A 9185-nucleotide genomic window follows, 5' to 3' on the forward strand; every position below is an offset into this window, starting at 1 on the left:
GTCATGAACCATGCCCGGGCATATCGAGGTCTCGAGCCTTGTACCACTTGAAGGATTCCTCTCGTATTCGCCGCAGATCCGTATAAATAGACATCCAGGGCCGTTGGAGACAACCAACCGCATGTTTGAGCACATCAGGGCCCACATGACAATGCACTGCATTCTGCAAAGGGGGAGCCGATACCCTGTCATGTTCGGGAAAGGGAAAAGGTGCCGAGGCGCTATGGACATCTGCCAGCCTCAGGGGAGGTCACGGATACGAGGTGCTCATCTCACTCGTTGGACGATGTTGAATTACTGAGTCAGGGGCTGACTAAATTTGTCGTTTGGCTTTCACGGAAGTGGTTATTTGTGTCTTGAGAGAGTGTTGCTCTTCGTATAGAATCAGGCGTGGTTGCATCCGTCCATGGATCTGCCATGCTATCGCTCTTGGTGGTTGTCATGATTGGTTCGTGGACATGCAAGAGTTCAAGGACCTGAAACGTTGTTGCCGGAGGGTTCAACGGGATTCAATCTCAGACTTTGGGTCCAGGTATTTCACTTCTTGTCAATTTCGCAGAAGGACTCAAGTCGAAGCAGACGATGGCCATGGCCGTTGAGCTGAATTCCAGCCTGAGGCAGAAATATCGTCATGTCCGCAGACGGTATCCGCAACGTTAATCCGCGCCGAGCACATGCCAACGATGGATACGAGATGTTCAGCTTCGCCCTTCGACAGTCTCACAAAAGTATAGACAAGTCAAGATGACAACCGATATAGACTACGAGACTATCCTCTCGAAATTCGATGACCTCGTTGCAAGAAAGAAAGTTTTTTACGCCTCACGCAAGACGATTCAGATTGAAGATGACGGGTTCGCTGTACGTACTATATCCTCTATGACTTACCAAGATACCTTGCTAATAAGCATCAGGTCGAATTCCACATAAGTCCCTCGCTCGCCAAAAAACCACAGCACGGCGACCCCGTAAGCGGGCACGAGGACCTCCAGGCCGCTAAACCAGAGTGTTTCGGTCCAGGCAGTGACATCGGCAACGAGGACCCCGGTTTACTCCTAGCAACAATCAACAAGACGCACTTGCTGGTCGTGAACAAGTTCTGCATGTTCCGGCCGCAACTTCTCCTCCTAACAACGGACTCATATCAACGGCAGAAGGAGCCGCTTGACCTGAATGATTTCACTGCTGCGTGTGAAGTGCAGAGTGCGCTGAAGTGGAAGCAGCTTGTTATTTATAACTGTGGGCCGAAGGGTGGTGCGAGTAGGCAGCATAAGCATTTGCAGGTTTTGCCGCGGCCGCCAAAGCTCTTTCCGGATGGGGAGGAGGGGGCGAAGCAGAAAGTGCCGTTTCGGTACTTTGTGAGGTACCTGGGGGATGTTGAGCTTGAGGGTGCGGAGGGGCAGAAGAGGCTGTTAGAAATGTATAGGGAGTTGCTTGGTGAGGCGAAGAAGTCTTTGGAAGGGACCCTAGACGAGGATGGGTATATCGGGCATAATGTTGCCTTGGTGGAGGAGTGGATTATTGTCATTCCAAGACGAAACATTGATTTTGATGGCATCACGGCGAATACGGCGGGATTGCTGGGCTCAGTATGGATGACGAGTGATGAGGAGTTGGAGAAATGGAAGCAAGTTGGGCCAGCGAGGGCTCTTGCTGAATTAGGTGTCCCAGCCTGATGGTGTTTCGACGTATGACGAAAATAGACGGCCTCATTATATACAAATTCTCAGACGAATGCATTTTCATGATCCAATTCTCCCGCAAAGAACAACATCCTCCCCAAAAGGATGCCACTTGACATCATTCAACCTCGACGCCGCAATCGCCGTCCCACTCTCATCAAACCTCCTCTTAGGCGAAACAACCACTCCACCACGTCCAAGCCAAGTCGGCGCAATAGTAACAATCACTGAATCAACGAGGCTCTGAAACCTTGGTTCAAGAAGCGAGTTGATCACTGACCCGCCACCCTCAATCATGACGCTCTGTAGACCCTGCTTCTTAAGGCACCATAGCAGCTCACCCCAATCGAATCCGCCGCCTTCACATAGACCAAGCGAGATATATCTCCCGCCAGAAGTCTCCAATAACCCCCTCCGCGCTTCAGGAACCTTAGTTCCAGACTTGACGAGAATCCACGGCGCTCTCCCCTTTCCCTGCCTTGCAAGCTCTAGAATCTTTGCACTCGCATCAAAATCCCACCTTGCCGACGGATCGAGCACAATGGGTCGTGGTTGGCCTTCTAAACCTTTGCTACCATACCCGCCCACTCCTTCAATTCGACAATTCAACCCCGGGTTGTCGGCAATAGCTGTGCCGACACCAATGAGAATGCCGTCGTGGCGAGAACGCAGATAGTGCGTCATTGCTTTTGACTGTGGGCCTGAGAGGACTGTTCTTGTTCCTGGGGAAAGGGCTAATTGGGAGTCGAGGGATGTTGCAAATGTGAGGGTTGTGAAGGGGAGGTCATTTTCCTTTTGGGTCAGGGTAGGCAGGTAATGCTCTAAAAAGGGTGTTTCTGATGTAGGGAATTCGAGAGCGTCCATTATACCTTCGGCGTTGTTTGTCAGAGTATCAAGTCGTTGAAGTGTGCAATATGGAGGTGAATGTTGGTAAGTGGGTGGAAATTCTTTTATGCCTGAGGCAGAAGATTGATATCCCCTCATTCTAAACAGGAATAGCTCGAGGTCCATACACAAACAACAAACTCGAGAAGTCAACCTTCACCTCTACCAGCTCTTCAACAGAACGGAACAATATGACTTAATTGAACTGGAAAGCTGAACATATTCTCTAATTACAACTTTGAAACACTCCTCCCCCCAACCTCCAACAACTCCGCCGCCTCCTCAACCATCTGCTCGACAATCTTCCCAGCAGGCAACCGCTCACGCACCAAACCCGCAACCTTCCCCATTAGCATCGGGTGCGCATTATCCAGTACTTCATCGTCATCCTTCTTCGTATCCATATCATGCGCTAGTGGGATAATCCCGTTACTCTGCAAGTTCTGCAACTCCTGCTTGCGCTCGTTCTCCCACCGCTTGATGTATGGCGTTGCCTGGGTATTTAGCGGCCGCCCACTAAAGATCGTTGTCCGGATGATGTCGTCGAAGCCAGCTTCTTGGATTGCGCTCTGGTGGACGCGCGATGCACCGGATTCTTCAGAGAGAATGAACCGCGTTCCTACCCAGACTGCACCAGCGCCGAGCATGAGTGCCGCTGCGAGGGTCTGCCCGTTGTACATGCCTCCCGCCGCGACGAGAGCGACCTGACGCTTGGTGAACGGACTGATTTTATCCCTTAGTAGCTCAGCAACAGCGGGGATGAGGACCACAGTTGGGATGTCGCCGGTGTGCCCTCCTCCTTCGCCCCCCTGGGCGCAGATTAGGTCCGCACCGACTTCAACGGCTTTCAGGGCGTGCTTGGGGTGTCCGATCATGTTCATATAGAGGACGCCGCCGTCGTGGAGACGGTCAATGGCCCATTTGGGTGGGATACCGACGGCACAGACGAAGAGCTTCGCGCCGCTTTCGATAATGATTTCGACGAGCTCGCGCAGTTTGCCGTGGGAGTAGTCGTAGCTATCCTTGGTTAGCATCGCCTAGCCAAAGCTGGAAGCCTAGGACCAATCATACTTTGTCTTCCGAGCGTTACCGCCAACCTTAGGAATGAGAAGGTCAACACCGAAGGGAGCATTCTTGTCGTTCAGGTAGCTCTTCAGGTCCTTGAGGGCTTCGCGGAGAAGCTCAGGTGTGTATGCGACGCCGCCAATCACGCCGAGACCTCCACCGTTCGTCACGGCGGCTGCGAGCTTCGGAGAGGCGACATTGAACATGCCAGCCAGGAGAACGGGGTGACGAACACCCAGGAGCTCCGTGACATTGGAACGGATTTGTTCTGCAAATGTTAGTCTATCGAGTATCTACTCCGCACGTAGTATATTGGAGGCAATACGTACTCTGAGGAGCCATTGCAGGAAAAACAATCTCTAAACGAGCCAGAAAGTATATTTCAACACCCCTTAACAATTTGTAGGATCAGGGGCTTATAAAAACAAATCCATAATGGTATATAGTTGCGAGCTACCCATATACAGGGACAATCCCCGCACGACCCGAGAACCGAGATTGGGGCTCGTCTCCACCAACTCCGGCCATCCTCGGCAACTCTCTCTCCTGTTTAAATATCCCAGAAGCACATGCTAACTCAACCAGCACAACACATCAACCTCACTCAAACAACCATCTAGACACAATACAAAATATACAATGTCACCACCAGAAACCCCAATCCTGGTCGGCATAGCCGACATAAACGACCGGACCTCAAAAACCCACCCCGATGCCGCAGAACCACTAACACTAATGCTGCGCGCCATCGGCGCCGCAATAGCCGATACAGAGCTAACACCCGCCAACGCGCAAAGACTGCAAAATGCGATTGAAAGTGTTGGTGTTGTTGCGAACTGGACTTGGCCTTATCCTGATGCGCCGGTGATGATTGTGCGGCGGCTCGGGTTGAAGGGGGATGTTCATACGGTTGAGAGTCACCATGGTGGAGACTCACCGGGGACATTGTTTGATGAAGCTGCTAGGCGCGTGGCATATGGGAGGGCTAGAGTTGCTGTTGTTACGGGGGCGGAGGCATTGGCTTCTTGTTTGTTTACCTCCCAGGAGGACAGGGCTGATGGAATGGAGAGTGCTGACGGATGCAGTGGAGGCGTTCAAGAAAGCGAAGATGTTTCCTCCGCCACATTGGACGAAGTTGGATGATTATACGTCGATATGGGATCGGAAACGGGCTGAGGGTAGGGAGTCTCACTATCCCTTGTGCCTGACTAGGAGCTGATCTCCATAGACCTGGGAAGCCGGCACATACTCGGGGCTCCAATCCAAGTATACCCACTCTACGAAGCGGCTTTCAGAGCGCAGCAGCAGCAGTCTCTCTCATATAACCACAAGGAATCTGCGGATCTGTACGCGGAGTTTGCGCAGATTGCTACCAAGTCACCTTACTCGTGGTCCTATGGCCAGGAGCCAGAAACAACCGAGTCGATTGGGACGGTGACGAAGCGGAATCGTCTAATTTGTTCGCCTTGTGAGTATCAATCTACATCGCCGGAATCAGTAAGATTGCTAATAGCAGTAGATCCCCTTCTCATGAATGCTTTCAACACCGTCAATTTGGCTGCAGCATGTATCCTAACCACGACGAACTTCGCCCGCGAGCTAGGTATCCATGAGTCGAAATGGATATACCCATTAGGAGGCGCAGGGACGGCAGATGCGAGCCGATGTATGTTTCCCTCCAGTCTACTACAGGTTGAACAATAACTGACAATGTAGTCTGGGAGCGCCCATACTTCCACGCCAGTCGCAGCCTGTCACAATCTCTTGATGCAGCGCTCAAGGCGTCAGATCTGCGGACGGAAGATATTGATCTATTCGATTTCTACTCGTGCGTCATCTCAACCATTTTCTGCTATTCACGAGATACAGGTACTAACCAGAGCAGCTGCTTCCCCATTGTCCCCAAACTCGCAGCCCACCACCTCGGCCTCCCCCTACACGGTTCAAAACCAATCACCGTGCTTGGAGGCCTCACGTCCTTCGGCGGCGCAGGGAATAACTATTCTATGCATGTATGACTACCACACCTCCTCCCATTTCTGGAGAAAGATTAACATTACCAGGCCCTGACCGAAATAACCCGCCAACTTCGCTCCCGCAAGACAAGTGATAAAGCGCAGCACGGCCTCGTCCTCGCAAATGGCGGCGTTCTATCCTACCACCACACCGTCATCCTTTCCACACAGCCACGACAGGATTCGCGCTCACCATACCCACCCTGGAACCCTCTCCCGTCGAACGTCGACGAAGACCATCCTGAAATTAATGAGCAAGCACACGGTGAGGGTGTTATCGAGGTAAGACAACACTGCCCTCGCTCCCTCAATTCCCCGTCACGATGAATGATAAATAATCTAACAATACCACAGACATACACAGTTCAATTCGGCCGCGACGGAAGTCCAGTACTTGGTTTCGTCATTGGTCGGTTACTCTCCTTAACAGGGAAGGGTGATGGATCTCGCTTCGTCGCGAATGTTCAGGATCCGGATACACTGAAGCAGCTTTGCGGTAATACCGAGCAAGTTGGGGCGAAGGGGTTGGTAAAGGCAGAGGGTGGACGGTGTCTTTTCGTCTTTGATAAGGGCGAAAGGGCCAAGATATAAGCTAGGTGCCCTGACTATGCTTTAAGTTCACGTTTGACCTCAGGCAAATGGGTACCTAGCTTCTAAGACAGCAGCAGCGAGCTCGGTCGACGTGGAGTGGACCGACGGGACTAGGTCGCACCTTCCTTTCTGATGCTATCACTCCTTGAGGAAGATACGACCCTGCTGTGGCCAACCAAGGAAAGAGCGACCCATACTATCGTGCCTTCCTTGTTTGCTGCTTCATCTACCTGTAGTCTTCTTGGATTGTACATAGTTAATGATAACACTATAACCACGGCCAGACCGAGCTTACCAATGTAGCGCAAGATTGTTTCCTCTGATCACCGCATACTAATTCGGACAAGTATAACCGAGATCATATAGACATTATCAAGACCCTATATACAAGAAAATACCTACATACAAAGAAAAACCCCCCCTAAAGCTTCGACCCCACCCACTCCGGCTTCCTCTTCTCCGCAAAAGCCTCCAGCCCCCTCTTGATATTCTCCCCCTTCACCAGCTTCGCACCATACAATTCCGCCGTCGCGCGACTAGCCTGCTCAACTGAGCCTGTCTCCCACGCTTCACGAAGTCCATGCCGCGATACAATCACTGCGTCGGGACTTACATCCGCGACGCGGTTCGCGAGCTCGATGGCGTCGGATAGCACCTTCTCCGGTGACTTTGAAACGTGGTTTACGAGCCGGAGAGACATTGCTTCAGTCGCGCTTATCCGGCGCCCAGTCAATGCGAGTTCGGTACCGACTTGCATTCCAACGGTGCGGATTATGCGTGATAGGCCGCCGGCGCCGGCGTAGAGGCCTCGTTGGACTTCCGGGAGGGAGAATTGGGCTGTTGGTGAGGCTACGACCATGTCACTATATTTCCAAAGGGACATTAGCATATGTTTCTTCAGTTTTAGCGGGGACCGGAAAGCAAGGATGTCCATACCAATTCAAACAAATCTCAAACCCACCCCCCAACGCAAACCCATTAACAGCCGCAATAACCGGCTTCTTCCCGCGCCGCTGCGAAATCCCACCAAAGCCATTCGGCATCGGTTCGCGCCCTGCACCGCCTCCCTCTCCATCCCCAGCTTCACCACTTGTATTGTCACTCTGGTTTCTGAAATCCAACTGCTCGAGCAGATCCGCGCCAGCCGAGAACGCCTTGTTCCCGGCCCCTGTGATTATTCCGACGCGGAGCGAAGGTTCCTCGTCGAACCAGTTCCAGATTGCGTAGCCATCGCGGTGGCCTTGTGTGGGAATTGCGTTCATGCGCTTTTCGCGGTTTATAGTGACGAGGAGGATGTGTTCTGATGGGAAGGAGAGGGTGAATATGCTGGATTTCGGTGGGAGTGTTTGGAAGTTTGGCATAATGACTATTGGATGTGGTATCTGGTAAAGGGTGAGAATTGTTGAGGGGAGTGAAATTGAGAGTAGGAATGTTATGTTGGTTGAGTTATTTGGAGAGGATGCTCAGCTGGGTCTGGCTCCGAGGCTGCTGGAGCTTCCCCGCAGAAATGCCGAGGCTCGTGCAGCTGTACTTCCTTGCGACCTTGCGACTCACCAGGCGCGACTCGGTGAGCCAACACATTCAGAATGCCAGGACGCCGAAAGTTTTCCCTGAATAACTTAATGCGATTTAGGGTGGAAGTAATCAGTGAATTATGCTTCAAGATTGGTCATGAGTTTGCCAATTAGTCCATTGGTGTGACAATCGATCAATGCGGAGATACACATCTTACTCTTCTTCACTCAATGTATACAAGTTTATCTTCGTCTGAACCAAAGGAAAATAGAATATAACCGAAACGATTTGCTTCATATTACTAACTAAACACAAGATATTAAGAGAAAGAAAATTATGTACATAAGTACAGCCGTAACTTCATAAGTTCTAAAGAGAACATGAAGGAGAGTCGTAAGGTCATCATGGAGAAGGGAATCAAAATAAAAAAACAGAAAACAAAAACTAATGAAACCAAATAATAGAAAGACCCATTTGTGTATCCTTTAGAAGTGAGTTTCCATCCATCAACGCCAACCAGATAGATAGAGACCCGTGGTATATTGCCCATTTTCCCGTCCCTTCCCTTCCGATGCCAGTAACGCCAGACCAAAACAAACAAGAACAGAGATGAAAAAACAAAGAATGAGATCTAGTGTGACGCCTAGATCACATTGCTCATGCTCATATTCATGCTCATATTCATGGTTGATGGGGCGAGGCTGTGCACCGAGCGGCTGCCATCAACGGACATGCGGTCGCCACTGGCCATCCGGGCAAGGCGCTTGTCTTTGCCAGGCCGAGCGACGAGAACCTGGGCGGGGCAGACGACGACCTCCTCGTCGCCTTCGCCGGCGTCGTTACCCTTTTTGACGACCAAGGGAAAGAGAACGACGCGGACAACGGCGTTTTGTGCTTGGAGGTCCTCGTTGGATGTGGTTTCCCCGCTGCGCTCGTTCATCAGCGAGGCGTTGAAGAAGACTTGACGGGCAAGATCGCCGTTGGTGTCAAACTCAGGCTGCAGGGGTGGCAGCATGATGTATTCAGCAAGCTGAGTGCGCATCTCTAGAGAGAGAGCCACGGCTACGCGGAGGACTTTGCGTAGGGAGTCGAGGAGTTGTGATTCGACGTTGGTAGGAGGGGGTAGGAGACGGGAGAGGACGTCGAAAATTTCCAACGCGACAGCTTCAGTATCGCTGTCGCGTTGCTTGGTGAAAGCTTGTCGCTTTGAGAGGAGGGTGAGGGTGGTGGCTCGCCAGCGGTGAATGGAGTTGCGTGGACCGACTTCAATGAGTTGCTTTTCGAGCGACTTGAGCTTCTGTCGCTGTTCGCGGTCCATGCCAAAGAGGTAGCGAGTAAAGACAAACTCCCACACCATGGTCATGACGACAGACATGAAGACGTCACGTCGGCGGACACGGTCACCCAGGTATATGTCGGTATCTGACCCGTC

General features: G+C 51.7%; 5 protein-coding genes across 5 annotated transcripts; 2 read left to right on the top strand and 3 right to left on the bottom strand.

The window, feature by feature from the left end:
- BDV14DRAFT_99266 (putative phosphorylase) lies at nt 1-1709 on the top strand. The gene is made up of 2 exons (XM_073777982.1): nt 1-861; nt 915-1709. Exons 1-2 carry the CDS (start codon nt 745-747, stop codon nt 1674-1676), a joined length of 879 nt encoding a protein of 292 aa, XP_073625575.1. The 5' UTR covers nt 1-744; the 3' UTR covers nt 1677-1709.
- On the bottom strand, nt 1710-2608 carry BDV14DRAFT_99267 (RibD family protein). The gene has a single exon (XM_073777983.1). It carries the CDS (start codon nt 2544-2546, stop codon nt 1743-1745), a length of 804 nt encoding a protein of 267 aa, XP_073625576.1. The 5' UTR covers nt 2547-2608; the 3' UTR covers nt 1710-1742.
- Nucleotides 2609-2709: 101 nt separating this feature from the next.
- BDV14DRAFT_210421 (NAD(P)H-dependent flavin oxidoreductase) lies at nt 2710-3974 on the bottom strand (the record flags this gene model as incomplete). Its single annotated transcript, XM_073775890.1, has 3 exons — nt 2710-3584; nt 3639-3900; nt 3962-3974. The coding sequence occupies 3 exons, from the start codon at nt 3972-3974 to the stop codon at nt 2798-2800; spliced, it is 1062 nt and encodes a 353-aa protein (XP_073625577.1). The 3' UTR covers nt 2710-2797.
- Nucleotides 3975-4218: 244 nt separating this feature from the next.
- Nucleotides 4219-6490, top strand: BDV14DRAFT_210425 (uncharacterized protein). Its single transcript, XM_073775891.1, has 8 exons — nt 4219-4659; nt 4718-4810; nt 4861-5100; nt 5152-5298; nt 5349-5460; nt 5518-5644; nt 5696-5929; nt 6002-6490. The coding sequence occupies exons 1-8, from the start codon at nt 4272-4274 to the stop codon at nt 6236-6238; spliced, it is 1578 nt and encodes a 525-aa protein (XP_073625578.1). The 5' UTR covers nt 4219-4271; the 3' UTR covers nt 6239-6490.
- Nucleotides 6491-6659: 169 nt separating this feature from the next.
- On the bottom strand, nt 6660-7858 carry BDV14DRAFT_210427 (enoyl-CoA hydratase/isomerase family protein; the record flags this gene model as incomplete). Its single annotated transcript, XM_073775892.1, has 2 exons — nt 7175-7858; nt 6660-7101 (listed from the first exon to the last, which is right to left on the bottom strand). Exons 1-2 carry the CDS (start codon nt 7597-7599, stop codon nt 6660-6662), a joined length of 867 nt encoding a protein of 288 aa, XP_073625579.1. The 5' UTR covers nt 7600-7858.
- Between the last annotated feature and the right edge of the window lie 1327 nt (nt 7859-9185).

Source organism: Aspergillus stella-maris (assembly GCF_047715825.1).
Source record: "Aspergillus stella-maris strain CBS 113639 unplaced genomic scaffold BDV14scaffold_49, whole genome shotgun sequence".
Lineage (NCBI taxonomy): Eukaryota > Fungi > Ascomycota > Eurotiomycetes > Eurotiales > Aspergillaceae > Aspergillus > Aspergillus stella-maris.

Coding starts and splice junctions, on each gene's coding strand:
- BDV14DRAFT_210425 (XM_073775891.1), top strand. CDS start 4,272: ATGTCACCACCAGAAACCCCAATCCTGGTCGGCATAGCCGACATAAAC. Junction 4,660..4,717: donor GGCGGAGGCATTGGCTTCTT/GTTTGTTTACCT, acceptor TGACGGATGCAG/TGGAGGCGTTCAAGAAAGCG. Junction 5,461..5,517: donor GATCTATTCGATTTCTACTC/GTGCGTCATCTC, acceptor TAACCAGAGCAG/CTGCTTCCCCATTGTCCCCA.
- BDV14DRAFT_99267 (XM_073777983.1), bottom strand. CDS start 2,546: ATGGACGCTCTCGAATTCCCTACATCAGAAACACCCTTTTTAGAGCAT.
- BDV14DRAFT_99266 (XM_073777982.1), top strand. CDS start 745: ATGACAACCGATATAGACTACGAGACTATCCTCTCGAAATTCGATGAC. Junction 862..914: donor TTGAAGATGACGGGTTCGCT/GTACGTACTATA, acceptor AATAAGCATCAG/GTCGAATTCCACATAAGTCC.